The sequence below is a fragment of the Nicotiana tomentosiformis genome, chromosome 11 (genome assembly GCF_000390325.3).
Source record: "Nicotiana tomentosiformis chromosome 11, ASM39032v3, whole genome shotgun sequence".
NCBI classification, from domain to species: domain Eukaryota; kingdom Viridiplantae; phylum Streptophyta; class Magnoliopsida; order Solanales; family Solanaceae; genus Nicotiana; species Nicotiana tomentosiformis.
The window spans coordinates 10,030,992-10,057,964 of NC_090822.1; the positions used below are offsets into that span (position 1 = coordinate 10,030,992).

Below are 26,973 nucleotides of genomic sequence, written 5' to 3' on the forward strand. Positions count from 1 at the left end.
GCAGATATACCTTAAAGTCTCCAAAGCTGTCCCGGCTCACTGACAGTGCGGTTAATAAGGTACACCTGGATCTGCACACGAAAAACATGTGCAGAGAATAGCCTGAGTACACCACAATCATTACCCAGTAAGTGCCAAAGCCTAACCTTGGTCGAGTAGTGATGAAATTAGGTCAAGGACCTACTGGTAAATATATAATAAAATAATATAGAGTGTAATACCGCAATAAAATAAAGGCTGGAATTTAACAACAATGAAATCATAGAAGGTAACAACTTAGTATACAGAAACACAATAGGGGATCTCCCGAGATACCGTCTCGTAGTCCCAAACGTAAATGTGCAGGGGGATCTCCCGGAATACCGTTCTGTAGTCCCAAAGTAAATGTGCAGGGGGATCTCCCGGAATACCGTTCCGTAGTCCCAAAGTAAATGTGCAGGGGGATCTCCCGGAATACCGGTCCGTAGTCCCAAAGTAAATATGCAAGACATGGGGGATCTCCTGGAATACCGTTCCGTAGTCCCAAAGTAAATATGCAGTACATAGGGATCTCCCGGAATACCGTTCCATAGTCCCAAAGTAAATATGCAGCGCGAGTGATAGAAATACAACTATATCACGAAGTTCTTACAATTTAGACTAAGTACCAGTCAGGGAAGAAGCAGGAAATTCATTAAGCATGCTACACATAATTCACATAAACAATTAAGACACATAGACATGTTATATTAGACTAAACATGATAGCTACACATATTGGAAAAACTCAATTAAGAATGAAAATAGATTAGCACACATTAAAATGGTATAACTCAAAATAACAGGAAAAACATGTTGCTGCTCAGTAAGAAAATCGGGTTTTCCACAACTAGCTCGTGTACATACTCGTCACCTCACGTACACGGTGCTCACATATCACAATAGTTCCAAATCTTAAGGGAATTTCCCCCACACAAAGTCCCCCCACAAAGTTAGGCAAGCCACTTACCTCGTGTCAAGCTCAATCAATCCGTAAGACTACCCTTTCCACGAATATCCGACTCTGAATGGCCCAAATCTAGCCAAAATCCATTACATATCATAATTACAATAATAATAGACTCATCTAATTAACGAAATCAACATTTAACGAAAATTCCGAAATTAGCTCAAAATTCGCCCATGGGGACCACGTCTCGAAATCGGGTAAATGTCATAAAATACAAAAGCACGTTCACTCACGAGTCTAACCATATCAAAATTACTAAAATCCGACACCAAATGGTCTTCCAAATCCACAAATCAAACCTCCAAATCCCTAGTATCCAATTCCCAATTTCCACCTTAAATACATACTAACTAGGTGAAAAAATACATGGGAAAGCAAGATTATTGATCAAAAATAATCACAATGGACTTACCTCAAGAAATCTCTCGAAAATGCTCTCAAAAATCGCCCAAAACCGAGTTACAAAGTCCAAAAATGACAAAAATCGTGAAGCCCTTCGGTTTTAACCACTGCCCAGGTATTTTCGCACCTGCGGAGCCTGGGCTCGCACCTGCGGGTGTGCTTGTGCGGCAAAATGTGCGCATCTGCGCAAATCACTTACCCCCTTGCCTTTGCACCTGCGATGAAAGGGCCGCATTTGCGCGTGCGCGCCTGCGGAATTCCCTTCAACTTTTGCAGACCTTGCGCACCTGCGAAGACCCCTAACGCATCTGCGGGCATCGCAAATGCGGAAATCACCTCGCACCTGCGACCCCTGGCACTCCTTCATTTTTCCGCTTCTGCTCCAATTTGCTCGCACCTGTGGGCAGCCTTGCGCAGGTGCGATTACAGCAGAACCAACAAAAGCACCAGATTTTTCCTAAGTTCAATTTTATTCCGTTAAGCATCCGAAACACACCCGAGGCCCCCCGGGACCTCAACTAATCCTATAACACCATACGAACTTAGTCGAGCCTTCAAACCACATCGAACAATACCAAAAATCATGAATTAAGCATGGATTCAAGCCTAAGAACTTAGAATTTTCCAAATTCTACAAACGACGACAAACCACGCCAAATCTAGTCCGAAATACCTCAAATTTTACACACATGTCACAAATGACACTACGAACCTACAACCACTTTCGAAAATCCATTCCGAGCTCGATATCAAAATTTCCACTATCGGCCGAAATCGCCAAAAATCTAACTTTTGCCAATTCAAGCCTAAATCTATTACAGACCTCCAAAACACATTCCGGACGCGCTCCTAAGCTCAAAATCACTCAACGGAGCTAGCAGAGTTGACAGAATTCCATTCCGGATCCGTCTTATACAGTTCCAATTACGGTCCAAATTCTAAGAGTTAAGCTCTCATAAAGAGACTAAGTGTCCCAAAACACTTCGAAACTCAAAATCAATCATCCCGGCAAGTCACAATAGCAGAAATAGGTATGGGAAAAGTAGTTAATAGGGGTTCGGAGCTCTAACTCTCAAAACGACCGGCCGGATCATTACAAATATATACAAATCTTTTACAAAATACATACAAAAGACATATTGTATAAAATTTCTATAAAAATTGTATTTAAATTGTATGATGTTGTAGTTGTATTTAATTGGGTAAAAATAATGTATAAAAATTGTAGATAAATTATAAATAAGTTGTATATTATATAATTAGTTGTATAAATTTTATTTTTAGTTGATATGTTGTTGTAGATGTATCAAATTTGTATGGAGTTCATTTTGAATTTGTATGCTGATGTACCATACAAATTTATCATCATCAAGTCTATCAACTGTATTAAAACAGTAAAAAAATCACAAAAATAGTGATACGACTATATCCAAAAAATGCAGACCTTCGGAATGCATAAATACAAGCAAAAATATAATATATTTATACAAAATATAATGTATTTGAGTGTATTTGTACAGAATATAATGTATTTGTATCATTGTATGTGGCTCAATAGCAAAGAAGAGAAGAAAGTTTGCCAGAAATGGCATTCTTCGGCCAAGCAAAATACTGCATATATTGTATTAAAACTAAAAATGGAGACGAACAAAAATTCGGCCCTCAAATCTTCTCCGGCGACTTTTTAATTAATCCTACTTTACTATAGAAAGTTACTCTGATATTTACACATGCCAAGCCCAAAGAGGATCTAAACATATGGACCTAGACTTGTATGAGTTGGGCCTAAAAAGGAGAAATTTGCCATTTTGATAAGGTGAATTGAATACAATGTATAATAGTGAATAATGAATATCGGTGAATTGTATACAATGTATACAGTCGAATAGAATAGAACGATATACACCATATTTCTTGATTTTTTGTTGTTTGAATACAACCGAATTCAATATAGTGAAATTAAATACAATTCATTATTGCACTTTCCGTTATTAAATACCCGTAATTACCATTTTTAAGTGGATTACCTCATTGTATTTATAAATACATTCGCACGAATACATGAAATACTGAATTAAACAGCTGTAATCCATATTTTTAGGCAGATTATCTCACGGTATTTATAAATACAGTCGCGCGAATACATGGAATACAGAATTAAACAGCTGTAATCCCTATTTTTTTAGGCGGATTACCTCACTTTATTTATAAATGCAGTCGCGCGAATACATGGAATATGATACAATAGCAATAAAATTTTGTAGAATTAATTTTGTTAAGTTAAATTAGGAGTGATACACGCTAATTGATCCTCTTTCCGTTATTAAACAGCTGGATTTCCTACTTATTAGGCGAATTCCGCAACTGTATTCATGAATACAATAGCGCAACTACAACAAATACAGACCGGTATCAACAAAATATTAGCTATATATAGGAAGTAAATATGTATATGGTAGCCATAAAAAGTTAATAATCACTAAACTATAGTAGTTTCTGAAAATTCCTCTTTATATTTCTCAGGAGTTTTTACGCAATTAGCTGGAAGCTGATTGGATTTATTGTTTAATCGTCATATATGGATTATATACTGATTATACACATATTATACATGAATTATATATAAGTTAATTCTTTTAACTTTCTTTTTCCTTAATCGAGATGTATTTGAGGATGTCCAACACGGTTATTAGACATAAGACAATTTGATATCTTGCACAAGTTTACACCAATGTTAAGCCAGATGTTGAGATAATACGACGAACCATTTTTTAAAAAGTCTTTTAAAATTCTTACATTTGTGATTAAGTTGAGCTTAACCTTAACATAATTTTAAAAAGCTTAACCTTTAACCATATTTTGACAAATCTCTAAGTTCTAAGTTCTAACCCACCATACCCAATGGAGTACCTAAAACCTAAAAAGAACAATATAACATACCACTTGAAAATGAATTACAAAGGATAGTATTAGGCAATAGAAGCTAAAGCTCCAACATTATTTTACTATGAGAAACAACTATATACAGTAAGAAATGAAGATTTTTATTATATCTCTCGAATATTAATGTAACTTTTTTCTCTTTAAATTGTTTTCTTTTGCTTTCTGGATTCCATTAAAGTGGATCTTCTCCCAATTTGTCTTTGTCCTCCAATTTTTCCTTGCCAATAATCTTCTGCTTTTGTAGTTTCTTCTTCACTTACCCATCCTTCTTTCATCAATTTCTGTTGGTAGTACCTAAATCCCACATACAACATAAAAACTGCAAAAAAAATAAAATAAAATTATATGTTGATTAACCCGAATTTTTGTTTCACAAAATGTTTGAAGTTTTATTCGAGTAAAAAATGCAGCCCATTGCACAAAACATCCTGTATTCATGCAGGGTTATGGAAAGGGCCGCACCCCCTAAGAATGTGATATAGATAGCCTACTCTATCAGTAAAAATTGCAGCTACATAAATAGAAGTAAAAGGGAAACTAACTTTTTCGCGAAAATTAGTGATTTTACCTGCCCAAATTCTAGCAGCAATTGAAGATAAATTCCATACGAGTGTGAATATTGCAAATGCAACTGCTTTCTTGTGAGTACATGATTCCCAAGCATCTCGAAATCGTCTAATCCAAAATGTACCTTCATATTGCATTTGCACGTTATGAAAATTTTTATTTTCCAAAAAAAAAAAAAAAAAAATTAAAACAAATCCGCGAAACACAAAGTTTTAGAAAAAAGCAAGACACCAAAATTTTCTTGAAATTATCTATTTCTTAGAAAGTTTAACTTCTATATATTAACAACATAAAAAATTAAATATAAAAATAATTAGTCATAATAAATGAATTAGTCGCCTAAAAGATAAGGCAATAATCTGATGTAACAGATTAAATTATAGTATATTTCTCATCAAATTTGACTTGTATTATTATATACTTCTCCGTCTATCAACAATTAAAAACAAAATATTCATAAATCTAATAGTTGATGCAAGACTAGGTAGCCAAACATTAATACCATACAACTTTGTAAATAAATTAAACTTTTTCTTGCATTATCCTTACTAATATAGAGAGAGAAAAAATAGAGGTTAATAATTTTTGGATTGATAAAGATTGAAATGGACCACTTTGTATATGGAAATACACTTTCTTTATTTGCACTCATTAATGCAACAAAAATAATAATGTGACTCCATTTATAACCAACTACATAAATGGATTAAGAATTTAAACTACATAATGGTTCACCCTTTAAAGTTATTAATATTTAACCTATTATATTTTTAAAGTTATGAGTTCATATATAATATTTGTTATAATTTTAATGAATTTTATACATAAATTTATATTCTACATCAAAAGTTATGAGTTCGATTGAACCTGTAATTTTAATGCTACGTTCGTCCCTGACCAACTAGTTGACAAATTTACAAAAGAGACGTTATGTATTAGTTCTCCAACGATGTATACTGCAAATTTATTAAATATTCCAAATTTTGGTAAGGAAAAAGCCCCACCATTGTACTTGGTGGGGTTGGTAATCTGTTTAACGGTATTATAATTTCGATTCAGAAATTCTGAATTCCCTATACATCAACTTCACCAACCAAAAATTCAAAAAACAAAAATGGAGCTGGAATTTACCATTATAATACTCCGTCCGTTCACTTTTATTTGTCCATTTTGGATTTTTTACGCCCCTTAAGAAATAATAAATATAGTATGTATTTTACCATACAACCCCTAATAATGATAGCCTTTCAAAAAGTCTTGGGAAATAAGTTTGAAAGTGAGTAATTAATGATAAGGGCAAAACATGAAGAAAAAAAAAAGAGAGAGATTATCTTTCTCTTGATTTAGTATAGTGGACAAGTAAAAATAAAAATGTATTTTTAGTATAGTGGACAAGTAAAAGCGAATGGAGAAAGTACTTGCTAATCTTAGTTTCAACTATCTGTGTTTTAAAAATTGTCTCTCAATTATACTTGCAAAGTATTATACAAAGAGAGAGTAGAAAAAAGATTTAATTTATATACATATACATCGGCAATATAAAAAAAATCATCTTATTGTTGTATTTTATTTTAACTCGTAGTAACAATTAGTTTGTCGTATTTTCTAAGTTACTAATTTCAATTCGTATAAAAGTTTATCAGTAATTATCTTTTAAATAACATAATAATGTAAATATTATTTTAAACTATTAGTGGTGTATATAAGTAAAAACTGATATAAAAAGGTAACTTGTTTTTTACCATAGGCAGTTAACTGAGTGGAATAAGAAGAACAGACTTTTGGTACGATGAAAACTCCAAAAAAGCCTGCAAACAGCCAAAAACCAAGTGTCAGCAACAGCTATGGTATGTGAAAAAGTGAAAAAGAATGTTCAGTTTTCTAAAATTGTTCATTCAGAGATTGTACATATATCATTTTTTATTTTTTTTAGTTTTTGTAAATTTTATTCAAAATTTTGGAAGAATAAATAACAAATCACACTAAAAATCCCAAGTTTCATTCTCTTAGAGTAATTTATTTAATTGTTTTTACTAAGAAAATGAAAAGAAGTAAAAATAAAACAGTGAAAAAAAATATGTTTTTAACTTTTAACCATGTTAGATGCAAAAAAAAAAAACTCACCCAATTTGGACATTTTCCAAATAGTTATAGAGCTGCCACATCTAGCCAAAATAAACAGCAGAACTGCCATCTGTAGAGGCAAAATTTTGTCAACTTTCAAATAGTTGAAGTCAGATCAAAATTGTTTTTTTATTAAAAAGAATACAAAGAAATGAGATGGGAAATTTTGGATTTTTCTTTACCTTCATTGTAGTAGCAGGATCACCAGAAAAAAGGGCTCTGATTTTCAAGAGACATTCATTTATGTAAGGCAGTATTAATTTCAGTATCCACATTGCTTCTTCTTCTCCTACTACATATTCACTTGACTCATTTATATTATTGGCACCCCTATTTACCAAAAAATAAATAAATAAGAAAAATTAGATCAAAGAAATATTTTTTCCTTAAAAGAAAATGGGGCTAATTTCATTGTCACGGGATCTTTTCCACTATAACAGTAAAATCACAAAAAAAAAATAATTGCCACATTAAATATTAAAGAGGAAACTGAACAACTAGCGTTATCTATTGTAACATTAAAGTTTTTCTGGGAAAATTTTCAGGGAAACCACAGCACCTACCCTTTGGGTGGGCGCTGGGTAACCTGGTCACTGTGCAATATCTCGCAAACTAGAAAGAAAATATAAATCGTACTAGGCAAACGCGATGCGACGAACTTTGAGTGAGGGTTGGTGAGGGGAATCGATTCCATGTCTCTCATGTGAGAAACTACTCACCCAACCAACTCTTGTGAGCCCTTGTGAGCCTATATAGCTTTTTTCGCATTACATTACAGTAACTGAACTTTAACCACTGTAACAATTTTTTTTACCTGTGAATATTGAGGGATCTAAATAGAAAAATTGCAGCAAGGTAGACCAGACCCAAGTAGGAAACAACAGAAATGAAGCTGTAAAAAAGACAAATCAATAATTTTACTTAGTACAATTTGGTTAGTTCAACAATCAAGAAAGAAAAATCTGATTTTTTTCTAAGTGTATATTCTTATTTACCTGATATTGAGATCTTGAGTATATGAAGATGATATGATAATAAAGGTTCCAATTCCAAAGATCAATGCTGATTTTGATGCATCTTTCCACATAACCAAATCAACTAAAGAAAATGTCCAAAACAAAGAAGAGAAAATCAGAACCAACATTTGCAGAATGACATTGAATTTTAAAGAACTATGCAAAAAAAAAAAAGAAAAAAAAAGAAAAAAAAGAGAGGAAAATTACCAAAGCTTTGTAGTTTGCTATGTTGTCTTGGAATTGTGTGAAATTCATCTGAAACTGGAACTGAAAATGTAGCATAAATTGAAGGGAATTCAGAACACACCCTAAAAAAATAACAAACCTAGTAAAATCTCATAAGTACACACGGGCAGAGCTAGTAGCATGGCTACAAGTTTAGGTGAACCAGTAAATTTTATTCAAACAGTATATTTGTGTTTTAAAAATCATTAAATATATACAAATATTAAATTTAGAACCCAGTTATTAACATTTAAAGTCACCGTTCTAAAATCCAGAACTCATAAGATTGAAATTCCGGATCCGCCTCTGTATACGCAAAGCTTACCCTTACTTTCGAGAAAGTAGAGACATTATTTCCGATAGATCTCGACTCAAGAAAAGAAGTAAAAGGAAGCAGTAACATAAGCAGAACACAACCTTAAAAGAACAAAATGATTAGAAAAGAAAAGGCATTAAGGAAGTTAAATTTACCTGATTTGGTTCTTGTTGGACTTTGAAGATGAATTTTGGCTTGGCCTGAAATTGGAGAAGGCTGTTTCTTGATAATTGGAGAAATGGGAACTGATTTTTCATTGCTAATTTGAAGTTTTTCCTCTTCAATTACAATCTTTTTAGGCTTATTTTCTGCTACATTGATCTCTATAACATCAACACTTAATTCCTTTTCAATTTCCTCATCAAAAACCTCATCCCATTCTTCTTCATTTTCAAGATTCAACTTTTCTTTATTACTACACTTGACTTGAGATTCCACATTGCTTGTTATAACTTTCTCTTCACATATACCAAATTCTTTACAATTTTCTTCCTTTTCAAGATTCTTTTTTGACTCCTCTACACCAACACCAACAACAACCTTATTTTCCTCAAAATTCTTACATTTCTCTTCAACTTCTTTACTTGTAGCTGATTTTGCTTTCACCAGCTGAACTGAATTCCTCAAATTCCCATTAACAGACATAGATTTTACTTTCCTTAATTCAGAATTCTTCACATTTCCATCCTCATTTGCTCCCTTATTTGCCTCTGATTTCACTTTCCTTAATAATACACTTGATTTCTTGTTCTGAATTGGACTTTTCTTCATTTCTTCAGTTGAAACAGTACTCAATTCTTTACACTGTTCATCCAAATTTTTGTTCAGTTCAGATCTTTTTCTTGAAATCTGAATTGAGTTCCCTTCAAAATTACTCTCAGATTTCCAAGTTTTTCTCTTGCCACTCATCACACCACCAACACCAAGATTAGATTTTGACCCCATTTTCAACTTTTTGTCTACTTGATTTGTTTCACTAGTAGTACTAATTATAGTAGTAGTAGTACTAGTTTTCTCATCATTTTTTACTTCTGGGGTTTCTTCTTCTTTTTCACTGTTGCTATATACTTTGATTCCACCTTTGACTTTATCATATTTCATCCTATTTTCCCATACAGAACCTGACATTACACCATTTCTTGAAATTTTGCTCCTTCTCTTATTAACCACTTCCATTTTTCTTTTCTTTTTTCTCCTCGAGTTATTATTGATTCTTGATTATAATGAGGAGTTTTGGTGGGGTTGGGGGATAGGGTGGGGTGTCACTGGTTGTGTATTAATGGAGTAACAAATTTCAGCTGAAGATATTGAGAGGGGTGTGATGAAAGTTATGAATCACATCGGGATCCCATAACTACACCAGAAAGAGAGAGAAAAACAGAGTATTCATTTTTGGTTTTTCTTCTTTTGGCTCTTTTTAATGTGGTGATATCATTTTTATTTTCCTTTTTCTTTTTGTGAGTTTAATTTTTTTTTTTTACAAGATAGAGGTAAGGTCTGCATACACACCATCGTCTACAGATTTCACTCTTGTGGAATTACACTGTGATTATTATTGTTGTTGTTGTTGTTGGATTAAGATGATCAACAATAAGGGAGGAAGTGCACAAATAGTCATTCTTAGGGTTACTGTTGAAGTTTTAGGCAATACTTATTTTGTCTAGAAAATTTAAATTAAAAATCTTAAATTCATAACAATTCAGGACATTTGTGTCCCCAAAAATTAAACGGAAAAACTGAAATTCAGAATATATTAGCTAATTTCTAAATAACAGCTCTTTTGGACGATTACCCGGTGTCATTTCTACACAATAACGAGTAACTGTCTCTACTAATCCTAATTGATAGCTTAAAAATGTACTCCATCCATTTTAATTTACATGTTTTATTTTTATTTTTAACTATTTTAAAAAGTCACCTTTCTATAGTAAATTTTTAGTTTCTAACACTCTGATTTTATCTTCAATGACACTCTCTCATGCAATGATATGTATGTTTAAGATCACGAAATTCATATAATATTTTTAGTATATTATACGACAAGAGTGGGTTGCTCTAATGGTGATCACCGTCCACTTCCAACCAAGAGGTTGTGAGTTTGAGTCACCCCAAGAGCAAGGTGGGAAGTTCTTGGAGGGAAGGAGCCGAGGGTCTACCGAAAACAGCCTCTCTACCCCAGGATATGGGTAAAGTCTGCGTACACACTACCTTCCTCAGACCCTACTAGTGAGATTATATTGGGTTGTTGTTGTTGTATTTTTAGCATATTATAGACAACTTTAAGTTAATAGTGTGATATAAAAATATTTTTTATATTCTTAAAACTGGTATTTAGTAGAACTAAGACACAAAAATATTATCAAAAAGGTGAAAAATAATCTACTATAATTAATTAAATATATTATCAATGTAAACAGTATTTGTACCTTCTATGATTATACGATATAAGATAAATCCTTCTTTCATTTATTCTTTTTGTAGTAAAAAAGAAGAGCATAGAAAAGTGGAAAAGGGTAAAAAAATCTAAGGGAATAATGTGGGAGTAATGATGAGGTAAATGAGGGGAATTATAGATCCTTTGGTATTTGTACACTCACTTTTATGTCAAAGGATCTCTGTGACTCTCTTTAACCGAGGCTAACAAAAGTCTTGCTCCTCACATGGCATGCCTTTGTTTGCCTTTGTACTTTTACTACCAAAAATTCTTTCTTATTTTCTTCCTCTTCAACAATTATTTACTCTCTTATGTTCACTTTAAGTAATTTTTTGGCTATTTATATGTATATATATTAAAGAATTCATCTTTTAACATTAATTAATAATGTAATTGACTATATTACCTTAATTTATTCATTAAAAATACAATAAATATTCCTAGGCTCTTTGCTCCAAGGACAACTTTGGAATAAAGAAGAAAATTCTTTCTTTATATTTGAAAAAATTAAATATTACGGACCACAAAAAAAAGGTTAAAAAATCACTTAAAGTGGATCGGAAGGAGTATGACATTTTACAACAAATGATAGTTTATTCTCCCACATAGATATGTGCATAGCTAGAAGTCAAAATATGAGTTTGGTCGAATATAGTAACTTTTGTCCAAACTCTATATTTGTATTAAGAAATTCATTAAATATGTACGAAAATGAGATCCAGAACCTAGTTACTAACATCTTATGTCGTTATTCTAGAATTAGAATGCATAAAGTTCAAATCCTTTAGATAGCAGTATGTGTACATTCATACATATGCAACTTTTACCGAATAGAAAAAGAAAACCAAGTTTATGTTTTTCTTTTTCCCCTTTAGACATACAACAATAACAACAACAACAAAAAAAAAAAAAAATCTAGTCCAATCATACAAGTGAAGTATGGGAAGGATAATATTTATGCGGACCTTACCCCTAACCGGTAAAAGTATAGAAGTTTTTTTCGGTGCATCCTGTTTAAGAAAAGGAGAAAAAGAAGAAAGAGAAGGAGGAAGAAGAAGACGAAAAAGAAGAAGAAAAGAAAAGAAAAAAGAAAAAAAAAGGAAAAAGAAGAAGTAGCACCAAATAATAACAATAGGAAAATAAGATAAATGAAGCAAACGAAAAACATGGTACAAATAGAGCTTTAAGAATATAAAAATATAAGAGTACAAAATTTACTGGTACGATTAATTTGTATTCACACCGAATAGAAAAAAATTTTATTAAGGAGGAAAACAATCTCAAACAAGAGATTCTTCATTTTCATTTTTCATTTAAACTCCAAAGTGCAGAGACAAACTAAAATTTTGCACCAAAGGCTTTGATTTATTGTATACACGTTTTTCTACTTCTTTCATTTACATAAAAGGGTGGTTTGACAGGAGGTATTAGAAAAAATAATATAAGCATTAGCTCTATGCATTACTAATACCTTGTTTGGTATATTTTTTTAAGATACATAACTAATATAAGTATTAGTTATACATCATACTTGGTACGAAAAAGGGCCAAAAATGCCCTTAAACTATCTGAAATAGCTCAAAATTGCCCTCCGTTTATTTTTGGTACCAAAAATATCCCTGCCGTCTATTTTTTGGACCACAAATGCCCTTAAACTGTTAGTCTTGTCATTGAAGGTGACATGACAGTCCAACTAGGTTAGATTTACTTACATGACTATCCACCTAAGCAATCCAACATGGCAAAATTATTTTTTTAATTTTTTTTTAAAATTACAACACTTATTCCGAAAAAAGTAAAAAAAATTTCTGGAAAAATAATTTTTCGAAAAAATAATTTTTCGGAAAAATAAGTTTTCCGAATTTTAAAAAAAATACAAAATCAACACTTATTCCGAAAAAAGTAAAAAAAAAAATCCGAAAAAATAATTTTTTTGGAAAAATTATTTCCGGAAAAATAATAGTTTAATGGCATTTGGACCACAAAATCAACATTTTCCGAAAAATTATTTATTTTGGAAATTTTTATTAAAATAACACTTATTACGAAAAAAAGTAAAATATTTTCGGAAAAAATATTTTTTCGGATTTGTTTTACTTTTTTCGGAATAAGTGTTGATTTTTTATTTTTAAAAAAATTCCGAAAAATTATTTTTTCAGAAAAATATTTTTCTAGAATTTTTTTTACTTGTTTTGGAATAAGTGTTGATTTTGTATTTTTAAAAAAAATCAAAAAAATTAATTTTGCCATGTTGGATTGCTTAGATGGATGGCCATGTAAAGAAATCTAACCCAACTGGATTGCCATGTCACCTTCAATGACAAGACTAACAGTTTAAGGGCATTTGTGGTCCAAAAAATAGACGACAAGGATATTTTTGGTACCAAAAACAAACGGAGGGCATTTTTGAGCTATTTCAGATAGTTCCAGGGCATTTTAGCCCTTTTCCGTACTTGGTGTTATCCTATGTATAAGTAATGCATAGAAAACCATGACATTAGTAATATCAAGGCTACTAATGCATACATTAGGTTGGTTAAAGACAAAATTATTCTTAAAATCCCTTAAAACTTGAGAATATGGAGGACATTTTTGTAAACAACTATTTTTCTTAAAAATTATGCAATTCATTATAATTTTAATAAATCACACCAAATAGTAGATAAAAAATAATATCTTCATAACTAATGCTTGCATTACTAATACACCTTATTCTGCACTATTCTTATAGTGCCCTACCAAACGACTCCAAAAAGAGTTAGAAAAACCATATGCACTATTCTTATAGTGCCCTACCAAACGACTCCAAAAAGAGTTAGAAAAACCATATGCGCATCCAGGGAATCGAACCCTGGTCAGTACCGTGGGAGGGTACTATGATACCACTACACCAGATGCGCTGCTTATTTGGCAATTTTCGATTCTTAAATATTTCAATACAATATCATCAACATATGATAAGCGTTCAACCAATACATTTTCTATTCTCCTATTATATTGGGTGTCCTCAAAAGTTACAAAAAGAAAATCTACTAAGTAAAACTCATAAAAATGTATAGTAATGATGAAAAGTCTCTCATTTTGAGATCAAAAGAGTAATATAGTCAAACCTCTCTATAACAATCTCGTTTGTTCCGAATATATTTTGGATGCTATAGCGAAATGCTGTTATAGAGAACATATATTATAACATAATATAAAAATTGGTTCCGAAAAAGTTTGGCTTTTATAGAGAAGTATTGTTATATAGGGATGTTGTTAGAGAGATGTGCGACTGTATTAGCGTGACACAACTGTGAGTTAGCACAATGGTCGTAAATTATTTTGTTTTCTATAAAGTCTTAAAATTGTTTCAATAAATAGAGCATTTTCTTAAAACTAAATTGTAGACCGAAGGAATAAGATTTGCCAACTAATTCATTAGTTGCTCACTGCTTCAGCAACTTATTATATCCTTTTTTAAATACATATTATGATGTAGCTTAATTTTACTAGTTTGTGTTCTTAGACTCAAGTCAAGGTGCATTCTATTCAATGCTTAAAACTATTTTTTTTTATATAAAAAGAAAAAACTAATTGTTTAGTATTCTAGCTTTTCTTTTACACCAGTGCATTGTACTCCCTCAATCACGTCATAAAAAGAAAATAATATAAATATTTTCTTTCTTAAAGTTATAAAAATAGAAAAAAATGCACTACAACTAGTATAATAGCCTGCTGAGAAAACGTAAGTTAGCGAGGGTCAATTCATAGATCAACTTCTAATAATGAATGGTTAAATAGAAAAAATTTACTTCCTCCGTTTTTCATTTAAATGACATATTTCGCTTATCAACAGTCAATCTATATGAATTTTGATCTACATTTTAAAATAAGTTTTTAATCATGTTAACATGAGAAAAATTGAAACGTATAGTACTTTTCATGTAGTTTTTGAATATCTAAATTATAATTTTAAAATACTGAATTGTACTAATTCAATTTAGATTCAAAGTTTAGTCAAATTAATTTTCGATAAGTGAAATGTGTCATATAAATTAAAATACAAAGAGTATATAAAATAATGAGGTTTGGGGTGAAAAAAAATTGCATGGGGGCCAATGATATGTTTAGGTAATCATCACTATTTATAAGTTATAACGTTCCTTGACCGCTTTCTTGAACTATTTTTTAGGTTGACACTTGGAAGATTATAGCATCTTCCAAATTATTGTGAAAATTTTGGGAAGGAAAAAAGAGAAAATCCCCCAAAAAATGAAATTAAAGAAAATGAACTGCAGCAATTATAACTGAAAATTCTATGTACAAATATACGGTGAAGTTGCACTCTATTCTTCACATTACTCGTTTCAGATGAAAAGTGGCCTTAATTAAAAGTGCATGAATCATTTACAACAGTAGATATTGTTAGAGTATCTTACATTTGTAGGTTTTTATTATACCAATTAGATTACGTTTAGTATGTTTTTTTTTATACCAATTGTTAGCTTTCTATGAGTACTCTATGGTAATCATAACTTGATAACACTTAAATAATTTGTTATAATCGGTTAAGATGCACTACACGTATGTATAAAAGTTCTTTAAACTATTAACGTATATGAGTTAGATCGTTCTGAAAATACTAAATATTTATATTTTTTTTCAAGCGTAGACGAGAAGTATTTTGAATATACTACTATCTTGATCAATTAGTGGCTCTCAAACTTCAAAATACAAACTAAATAAACATTTGCAACTAGCCTTGAGAACAGCAAAGTGGATCCATATTAGACCCCTCGTATTCCTATTCAAAAGTAATTAATTTTATTTTAATTAAAAGAAAAACAAATGAAGATTAATGTTGTTGGGATGCATGTAATAACGAGTTTATATTTTTCAGCTTTTGAGGGAGAAGTGTATAATTCCTTTTTCTTTATTTACACTTTAGGCCATGTGAAGTAAAATCATAGGGGTAAGGCTTCATTTGGATTACGACAAAAAAGCTGTCTTGTTAGTATATATTATGCTCCACCGACACTTGCAATTAGAGTCACCTTCCTATTATTTTGCTTTCTGGTCGTTTCCTAATATTAGAGTCCGTGTTCTATACTTGCATTAAATTCTGATTAAATTTATATTAAAAAAGTCTTCACATTGAAAAATAAAGTGTTCCCTAACGAGAACGACTGCATACTCATATATAGCTGCCCCAAAGAACTGAAAGGAATTCTATCTCATTCTCTCTTAAATAAATAAAGCTGGCCCTGAATAATTTTTTCTTTTTATTCTGTTCGCGCCATGAGAAAGACAAATTGAAGAGGTATTTCCTGTGCGCAGAGGATTAGTTGAGAGTTTGTCTCAGTAAAAAACTGTATGATCTTTTCCTCTATTGTATTGAATCAATAATAAAAAAAAGTTCATAAATTTCGACAAAGAATTACTGACCGCTCTTACAATTCTTATTCATCCCTCTACCTCCTTTTGCCTTATCTCCCCACACTCTTTTGGCCAAACATTCTTTCCTTTTAAGTTTTTCATAATTTGTGTAAGGACCACTCTTCATTATGTGATGCCTACTTTAGCACATTGATCATTGACAGATGTATCATGAATTGTCTAAGTAATTAGTAACGTACCGATAATTGACTTAATATATAATGTTATTATCATCTTACCTAGCTAGCTAGTGATAGCTGATGAAAATCACACTAAAACTAAGGGTCGTAAACGGAAGGATCGGATCGGATATGGGTGGGTCGAAAACGGGTAATGTAACCGATAGATTATTATACCCGATCCATTTTTTAATATGGATAGAAAATGAGGATGTATACTTATTTTTTAATCCATTTTGCCACCACTAACTAAAACCAAAAGGATTTAAGTATACACCGACGGTATAATTAAGTTTGTACATTATAAGTGTAATTTAATCTATTATAATTTATTACGGAATATTTATTTTAGGTTAACAATCAACGCTTTTAAATATAATGGAGCTTTCTAATCAACTGATTGTATAATTATTTTTAACACAATCAGTATATAGAACTTAAACTCAAACCAAAAATAACAATTTTCTTCTCACAACAATAGAGTAATTCGTTTGTCCGATCAATATGAATGCAAATTACTAGAATAGAGTTGCGAGAATAATTGCCGAAGGTATATGTATGGATGATCAATTGTTATCAGTACAAATTAAAATAATCGGCATCATTCATTAATTCGTGCATTATAAACTATGCCAAGATACTCAAGATCTTAGCTTAAGTGAAAAATTAATTGTAAAATTTATATCACGTGATTGCTTAATTTTTTATTATCACTTTCATGATCTCTGGAAAAAAGATGTACTACTAGTTAAAGAGAGTCTATTTTATTCATCTTAAGGGCTCGAGATCTTCGTTATTATATGATGGATAGAGACTTGGAAGAGTGTGCAAAACTGTTTAGGATTGTCCTTTTAATTAGGATAGATTGGTGAACAAAATATTTTGTATTCATGCAGGGTCGGAAGAAGGGCTGAACCTTTAGAAGTGTGATATAAACAATCTAACCTAATGCTAGTACTAGAGGATGCTTCCACTGCTCGAACCCGTGACATATATGTTACACGAAAATAACTTTATAGTTACTCGAAGGTTCTCTCCTTTATATTATATTATAAAGTAATAAAAAAATAGTTTATTGTAGACTTTTTGAACATTGCTCCACAGGCTGAGCGTTGACGGCACGTGATACAAGCCTACATAAAAGCTGTTTGCTTCATAAACTCAGATAGTCTTTAAACATAGAATCTTGGATTAGAATAACAAATTTAATTAATTATTAAACAAAGCTTTCTATTATAGTTACTTTTTCATCATGCTCCGTAGAAGCTTAAAGTAGCTAATCTGTACCGCCTCGCCGTCGCACCTATTAGTTTTCCTCAATTCCAGGGACGACGAGGCTTACACGAGCTCAAGTCTTGGACAATCATCAATGGAAAAACACTTAAGCCCTCACAAAAGTCATTGAATGCCCTTAAAAGGCACCTTTGGCTGAAAATCAGCCGACCAAGGGACCAACAACCGAAAGTGTAAGAGCAACTTTGACATGCTGGGCAATGGATGATAGCAGGATCCCTCCAGGCTGCCTTTCCAGCTTCATCAGTCTGGAATGCACCAGGCAGCTTGCCAGCCTTGCCAACCACTCCCCTTGTACAACCCTTTAGATTTCTATAAATAGCCCCTTGGGCTGATTCTTTGTAAGCAACTCATAATTGATAAATACAACAGAAAAGGGCATTTTCCTCCCACATCTTGGTCTCTTTCTTTCATTGCTTTCTTGCTCGTTTCGTGTGCTTGCCATCGCTTCAGCACGATTGTGCTGTTTCTTGTATTTAGGACTGAACCCTTTAAGGAGCGATTTTGCTCATAGGGTCGTCCTACGCTGCCTTTGAAAATAGGCCTGTGACAATTGGTATCAGAGCTTTAGGTTCTTGCGTGGCTAAAAACTCACATCGCAACGAATAAGGAACCCTTGTTGAAAAGAACCTAGAAGTATAGAGAGGTAGGTCAGGAAGCGCGACAAAAGTAGGGCCACAAACACATCTCAACCGCATGTTAGCGAGATGCTACCCTACGTGGAACCCGACACTTCCAAAACCAGTTCTCTCGATGAGAGGATAGTTATGGTATAAACTAGTCTGTCGGCCTTGCACCGTCGTATTGCCGCCGCCGAAAACAATTTTTGTCCCCTTGAGTCAATTGCCCTTGAAGGATTTGGCGAAGTCAAATGGAACATTCTGGAGCAAGATAAAGAGCACAAGGAAGGGATAACCAACCTTGAGCTCAAGCTCACTGAGGCTTTGTCTGTCTTGCAGGAAGAGGTTGAGGCTTTAAAACTGCGTCTAGAGGAGACCGCAGAAGCCAGCGGGCATGGTCCCGTCACTGTCCGAGAGACTCGTATTGAGGCTCCTAAACCCAAAATATTTCGGGGTGAAAGGAGCGCTCAAGATGTGAAAAATTTCTTGTGGCAATTAGATGCTTATTTTGAACATGTAAGCATAGCCAACGAGGCTGCCAAGATCCGAACGACAGCCATGTATTTGACCGATACCGCTATGCTGTGGTGGCAGAGGAAAAATGTAGATATGGAGAAAGGAACATGCTTGATTGACACATGGGAGCAGTTCAAAGAGGAGCTAAAACGACAGTTTTACCCTCAAAATGTGGTGCACGAGGCTCGCCGAAAGTTGAGGGAGCTTAAGAAAACATCCTCCATCTGTGAGTACGTGAATGATTTCACCAAACTCACCCTTCAGATGCCCAACTTGACCAGCGAAGATCTATTATTCAATTTCTTGAATGGCCTGCAGAACTGGGCCAAACAAGAGTTGCAAAGGCGACATGTCAACACCGTCGATGAGGTTATTGTAATGGCCGAATCGTTGTCAGACTTCTGGACCGGGGCGCCTAAAGGAAATGGCAACATGAGCCAAACTGTTGCTGCTCCCAAGACGGACCCTAACCGAGGTAAGGGCAAGTATGTTCCCAACCGGAACAATGAGAACAGAGGCAACCGCAACCAATCTTCCCAATACCGCAAGAATTATGAGCAGAAGAAGAAAGGAGGTCCTCAACGGGATGTTTGCTACCTTTGCAGAGACTCTTCTCACTTTGCTCGATATTGCCCTACATTGAGAAAACTAGGAGCAATAGTTGCATCCCACCACCAGCAAGGGCAGACCGCTGCGCCAACCGGCAAACAACCCGAGGAGCGTGGCGCACCAACTGATGGTGCGGGACAAGAGAAGAACAAAGTTGTTGGCTTGTTCAATCATATGGACTTATTCAACCACATGACCCTTGCCGCTATTGCTGCCCAGCTGCCTCGTGTGAGGCCGCGTGAATCATTATTTGTCGATGCCAAGTTGAACGGCAAAGACGTGTGCATCATGATGGACACGAGTGCGACACATAATTTTGTGACGGAGGAGCGAGCTAGGGATCTTGGACTTGTCTTTGTATCCAGCGACACGCTGTTAAAGACCGTCAATGCCCTTCCCACTACCGTTCATGGCTTTGATCCTAAAGTGCACCTTGCATTAGGAGGTTGGCAGGGATTGACAGACTTCACCGTTGCCCCTATGGATGTATTTGATATCATATTGGGGTTGGACTTTTGGTATGAGATCAACACGTTTATCTCGCCGCATCTCAACCAGCTTCATATAAGCGATCCCGAAGGCTCGTGCGTAGTGACCATTATTCAGGTGCCACAAAATAGAATGCATATGTCCGTGATGCAGCTCGTGAAAGGTTTCAAGAAAGGGGAACCTACATTTTTTGTAACCTTAACGGGAATCATTGAGAACTCCCTTGGGGCAGTAACATTGCCTCCCTGCATTGAACAAGTCCTTGAAAATAATAAGGACGTGATGCCGAAAGAACTTCCCAAATAGTTGCCACCGCGAAGGGAAGTTGATCATCAAATCGAACTTGTTCCAGGGGGAAAGGCACCTGCCATGTCGCCTTATCGCATGGCGCCCCCGAAATTAGAGGAATTGAGGAAGCAACTCAAGGAGTTGCTAGACGCTGGCCACATTCGCCCGTCCAAGGCACCTTTCAGAGATCCTGTCTTATTTCAAAAAAAGAAGGAGGGTACCATACGCTTGTGTATTGATTATCGGGCCCTTAACAAGGTCACAATAAAGAACAAGTACACTATACCTTTTATTTCTGATGTATTTGATCGCTTGGGGCATGCTAAGGTATTCAATAAGATGGACCTGAGGAAGGGCTACTATCAAGTGCGGATCGTCGATGAAGATGAGCCCAAAACAACTTGCGTTACACGTTATGGGACTTTTGAATAGTTGGTAATGACATTTGGGTTGACCAACACTCCTGCAACATTCTGCTCATTGATGAACAAATTGTTCCATCCCTTTTTGGATCAGTTTGTTGTCATCTATTTAGATGACATTGTGCTTTATAGCGATAACATGGAAGACCAAACGGAGCACCCACGCAAGGTGTTCAAAGTACTAAGGGAGAACGACCTGTGCTTGAAGCGTGAGAAGTGCAGCTTCGCACAGCCCATAGTACAGTTCCTCTGGCATACCATTATCCATGGGGAAATCCGGATGGATAGCGATAAGGTGGAAGCTATCCAGAACTGGGAAGCTCCGACGAAGGTACCAGAACTTCGATCCTTCCTAGGCTTAGCCAACTATTATCGGAGATTCATCTTCGGTTATTCGGCTATTGCAGCCCCACTCATCGACTTGCTAAAGAAGGAGCGCGAGTGGAAATGGAGAGACATATGCCGGGAGGCATTTGAGAAACTGAAGGTAGCGATCACCAAAGAACCCATATTGGCCCTGCCTGATTTCTCTAAAGTTTTGAAGTTAAGATCGATGCGTCTGACTTTGCTATAGGAGGCGTGCTGATGTAAGATGGCCATCCTATAATATTCGAGAGTCGAAAGTTGAATGACGCCGAGAGGCGTTACACTGTCCAGGAGAAAGGGATGACGGTCGTATTCTACTGCCTAAAGACATGGTGTCACTATTTGTTGGTGGCTCATTTTGTTGTCAAGACTAACAATGTCACAACTAGCTACTTCCAAACCTAGAAGAAGCTATCCGCCAAGCAGGCCCATTAGCGAGATTTCCTGGCCGAGTTCGACTACACCCTAGGATACAAACCAGGGAAAGCTAACATGGTAGCCGACGCTTTAAGTCGCAAAGCTGTGATAGAAACCATTGTTAGCTCAGCAAGCAGTGGCATTATTGAGACCATCAAAGAGGGCATGTAACATGACCCCGTAGGAAAACAACTTCTTAACTTGCCCAATCAAGGCAAGACTCAAAGATTTTGGGAGGAAGACGGTAACCTATACACCACTGGCAAGAGGGTGTACGTGCCCAAGTGGGCAAATCTCAGGCATACCCTGCTGAAGGAGGGTCATGACACTGCCTGGGCAGGTCATCTAGGGCAAAAACGCATGTTGGCCCTGATTGAGTCATCTTACTATTGGCCTCGAATGCGGGAAGACATCGAGGTATACGTGTGCACCTTTCTAGTTTGTCAACAAGACTAGGTGGAATCTAAACTCCCTGGGGGTTACTTGAAGCTGCCAGTTACGGAGAAGCCATGGGATAGCATCACCATGGACTTCATTACATGTCTGCCAAATTCGGAAGGGTTCGGCACCATCATGGTGGTTGTCGACATATTCTCCAAGTATGCAAACTTTTCGGCCACCACGATCGGTTGCAAGGCTAAAAAGGCAGCATGCCTATTCTTGAGGGACATCGTAAAACATTGGGGGTGTACCAAAGCACATCAATAGTGATTGAGATCCTCAATTTATTGGCGCATTCTGGAAGGATCTATTCAGCTTGATGGGATCCGAACTGCACTTCTCAATAAGTTTCCATCCTCAAACTGATGGATAGACAGAGAGGATTAACACCCTCCTGGAGTGCTATCTACGGCACTATATCAACGCCAACCAAAGGGATTGGGCTAAACTACTTGATATAGTCTAATTCTCTTACAATTTACAACGGAGTGAAGCGACGGGAATGAGTCTCTTTGAGCTTGCAACTGGGCAACAACCTAGCATACCACAATCATTGCCCGTCAATGTAGGATTGAAGAATCCGGGTGCTTATCACATGGCCAAAACTTGGGAGGAACAAGCTGACCTAGCAAGGTCGTATCTTAACAAAGCTTCCCACAAAATGAAGAAATTTGCGGATCGAAAATGTCGTCCAGTCAGCTATAGTATTGGCTACAAGGTCATGGTAAAGTTGAATCCACCACAGTTCAAACCACTGCGAGGCATCAGTAAACGTCTGATTCGCCGATATGAAGGCCTATTCGAGATTGTTGCCAAGGTGGGTATGATCTTTTACCGACTGGACATGTCGCGTCATCTAAAAATCTATCCTTTCTTCCACACTAGCCAACTGAAACCATATTTTGAAGACGCGGAAGACAAGGATCTGGGGCAGTTCAGCCGCAGTCAAATTTTTATTACTCTACCGATAACAGACAAACAAGTAGAGGCCATCATAGACCATCAATTGGTCAGTGGAAAAGGTTGGGGCAATTCGAGCATGCAGTTCCTTGTCCACTAGAAAGGAACTTCACCAGAGAAGGCATCATGGGAGAAATGAACGATTGGGTTCGTAGTTTTATTTGTGACTCATAGGAACAAGAATCGTCGAATTCCGAGTTCGTATGATGGAGTTAGAGCCTTTTTAGTGAATAAAACTGCTAGTGTAAATAGTCCTGGTGTGCGCCTTTAGCGACCAGATGTGACACTTTTAGCGACGGGATTGGACTTTTAGCGACCAGAGTAGTGTTTTTGGGGCAAAAACTTAAGGACCAAAAATGGTCATTTCCTTCATTTCGTTTTGGAGTTTTGGAGCACGGTTCTTGGGCGATTTTGAGGATTTCTTCAAGACTTCAACTTGGGTAAGTGTTCTATATCCAAATGTGATTATATTTCATAAATCCATGGTCATATTCATCATTTATTTCGGATTTAAATGGAAGAAATCAAGATTTTTGTAAAATCTTCCAAAAACAAAAATTTAAGATTTGGAGGTCGAATTGTTATCGGATTTTGGTAAAATTGGTATGGGTGGACTCGTAATTGAATGGGTTGTCGGATTTTATAAGTTTCGCCGGATTCCGAGATGTGAGTCCCACGGGCAAATTTTGAGCTAATTTTGGATTTTAATGAAAATATAATATTTTCTTATGAAAGTGATTACTATAATTTTTGTTGACTGTATCGAATTAATTATGACTAGATACGAGTCGATCGGAGTCGAAAATTGGAGAAAAAAGTATAATACTTGGTTAAATTGGAGCAAGTCGAGGTAAGTGACTTGTCTAACCTTGTGTGGGGGAAATTTTCCCTAGGATTGGTATTGATGTGATTATTGAAATGTGTTGAAAGTCGTGTGTACGAGGTGACGAGTGTGTACACGGGTTAAATTGCGAAAGATTATATTTTTAAATTGTGTATATCACTGTTGCGCATTTATTAAATTATTTTATCTTGTTATATTCTTCATCATTGATGTGAGATATATACTTCAAATTTGTTTGATCTTTTCTTAGTAATTGTTTTACCTGTTTAGTTAAAACTTGGTTTCTTTTATTCTGTGCATTATTTGAAGGTTGATTTTCTTTAAATTAAATATTATTAATATGAAGTATTTGACATTTTTAAACTTGATATTGAAGCAACGTAGTAAAGATTTTAAAATATTATTTTCCTAAATTATTTACTCCTGAATATTTTTATACTCATTGTGAGGGAGCCGTGAGCTCTTTATTGTGGAAGAATATTATTGATGAATTATTTTGACATGAGCTGTGAGCTCTTTATTGTGGAAAACTATTATTGATGATTTATTTTGGCATGAGCCGTGAGCTCTTTATTGTGGCAAACTATTATTAATGATTTATTTTGGCATGAGCCGTGAGCTCTTTACTGTGGCAAATTATTATTGATGATTTATTTTGGCATGAGCTGTGAGCTCTTTATTGTGGAAAAATATTGTTGTTGAATTATTTTGGCAAGTTAAATTATTTGAGCACTTGAGGTGCAAATTGTGATATATTGTGATATTGATACGCATGCGGTGGTATAAGGTCTTGGTGTTGAAACGCATGCGGTGAGATAAGGGTGGCTTGGTACGCGTGGCTAGTAGGGGAACTACTAGAAGTCATGCGGTGTGATAAGGGTGGCTAAAACGCGGGATGCTATTTCGGAAAAAATATTTTCTTTAAATAAATTGTGAAGGCTCCCGCGGTGATATAAGAAAATGAGATATTGTGAATTTATTTATGATTTGGGACTACGAGGCGGTACCTCGGGAGTGCCCTTGTTGATATTGATTTATGGCCGTAGTTGCCTTTGATTATTATTGTGATTTTCATAAAGTTGAAGGAAATTCTGTTTTGATTTTCACGAGATATTATTTGCAATTATTTGGTGTCATTAAATGTGACATACTATTTGATTCATTTTCAATGTCATTTTATTTTACTACATTGATAAATATTTTACCATGCCATTATTATATTCCAGTAGGGCCTCACCTGACCTCGTCACTATTCTACTGAGGTTAGGCTTGGCACTTACTGGGTACCGCTGTGGTGTACTCATACTACGCTTCTACACATCTTTTTGTGCAGATCCAGTACCTTTTACCAGCCTAGACGTCATTGAGTTACCTGCGCACGGAGACTTCGAGGTATATCTGCCAGCGTCCGCAGACTCCGGAGTCCCCTTCTATCATTTTATGTTGCTTCCTTATATTTTTATCTAGACCTTGACATATAGAGATATTGAGAATAAATTCTTAGAAGCTTGTGACTTATTTCTACCGGGTTTTGGGAGTTGAAATTGTTTGAATTGTAGTTTATTTATTTCAGATATTTATTATTATTCCGCATTGATAGGCTTACTTAGTCTTAGAGACTAGGTGCCATCACGACATCCTACGGAGGAAATTTGGGGTCGTGACACACATAACATATAAATGTACCATTTACAGACAAGAACAACAAGCTAATAAGAACCTATTTTCATAAATTACTATTCCATTAAAGTCAAAATATTGTTAAGAAACACCCACAATGAAATTGCACAGTAGACGTTCACTACTAAAAATTCGACCAAAACCGACCGCGTCGGTCGGTCAAAAAACCGACCGAAAAACTGATCGAAGTCGGTCGGTTTTCTAAAATATTTTATTTTTTAATTTATTTTTACGAAACCAACCGACTTCGGTCGGTTGTTTTGGCGCAAAAATACGGGAAACTATTTTAGAATCCCGCGAAATTTATTTTTTAAGAAACCGACCGAAATCAGTCGGTTTTTCATATAAAATAAATTAAAACTAATATTCAAAAAACCGACCGAAATCGGGCTGAGGAAGAAATGAGTCTAACTTAGATATGGTCTATTTAAGCTTATGTGACATTATTGTTAGATTTTTTAATTAAATGTAATGCCATGTCATATTTGTTATTGGATATTTTATAGGTTTTGAACTAGAACGACTTTTAAGTTACAAATATAAAGTTGAGTGACTTTTAAGTGATGAAAAATAGATAAATGACTTTTATGAAATAAATGATAAGTTGGATGACCATGAGTGAAATTAACTCAAAGAGAAGAAGATGTTAAAGAACAATCGAGAAGCAGTCAATTTTCAGACAACAGGAAATATTAATGAAGTTATTGATTGAGTGAAACGACAGTTTTACCCTTGAGCTAAATTTATAGTTATGCTATTATTCGACCACACTTGACTTTTCTATATAAACTAGATAGATTTAGCCTGTGCTTTCCCGACATTTCGCATTTTCGGGCATCTGACGATTTTTTTTTTCAATCCTTGAATTGGTTTCAGTCCGGACCAATACATATCATTCAGAATATTGATGATTTTGCAGATGCATATTCTAATACGATTGATCATTGCTTAATTTCAACCAACATAAAACCGTAACCAAGAGATAACAACTAAGCATGATCCTTAGAACTTGGACTGTAAAATGACTTCAAACTCTCAAACATGAAGACACAAAAATTTAAAAAGTCCAATACATGCCATGTAAATCAAACGTCTTAATTATTGATATGCAAAAATCGAAGAAGTCTGATGCTTAGGGAAGACGCAGAACGAAGCAAATTATTTATCAATCATAGAAACAACCATTCAAGCTACATCACATATACATGAACTTAGGAAATCAATCTGAATTAAAGTGAACGATGACAAATCATATTTAGTTCTAGATAAAAAAAAAAAGAAAAAGGAACCCACATACTGACAATGACAACTCAAAGTGCACTTAACATTTCCACAATGTTTGAACAATTGCCAAGCGTGGGAGGAATTCGTCCTTCGAAACGGTTATCGCTCAAGTCGAAATACTTTCCTTAAAAGT

At 34.7% G+C, this 26,973-nt stretch overlaps 2 protein-coding genes and 1 non-coding gene across 3 annotated transcripts; 1 reads left to right on the forward strand and 2 right to left on the reverse strand.

Annotated features, from left to right (window-relative positions):
• Window positions 1-4,300: 4,300 nt before the first annotated feature.
• Window positions 4,301-9,891, reverse strand: LOC104113123 (reticulon-like protein B21). The gene is made up of 9 exons (XM_009623222.4): window positions 8,736-9,891; window positions 8,247-8,306; window positions 8,019-8,121; window positions 7,838-7,915; window positions 7,206-7,353; window positions 7,024-7,093; window positions 6,642-6,707; window positions 4,901-5,023; window positions 4,301-4,651 (listed from the first exon to the last, which is right to left on the reverse strand). The coding sequence occupies exons 1-9, from the start codon at window positions 9,754-9,756 to the stop codon at window positions 4,473-4,475; spliced, it is 1,848 nt and encodes a 615-aa protein (XP_009621517.1). The 5' UTR covers window positions 9,757-9,891; the 3' UTR covers window positions 4,301-4,472.
• Window positions 9,892-13,843: 3,952 nt separating this feature from the next.
• On the reverse strand, window positions 13,844-13,914 carry TRNAG-CCC (transfer RNA glycine (anticodon CCC)). The gene has a single exon. It is a non-coding gene; the product is annotated as a tRNA-Gly (tRNA).
• Window positions 13,915-18,104: 4,190 nt separating this feature from the next.
• LOC138901033 (uncharacterized) lies at window positions 18,105-20,444 on the forward strand. The gene is made up of 2 exons (XM_070188760.1): window positions 18,105-18,166; window positions 18,686-20,444. The coding sequence occupies exons 1-2, from the start codon at window positions 18,105-18,107 to the stop codon at window positions 20,442-20,444; spliced, it is 1,821 nt and encodes a 606-aa protein (XP_070044861.1).
• Window positions 20,445-26,973: the final 6,529 nt, after the last annotated feature.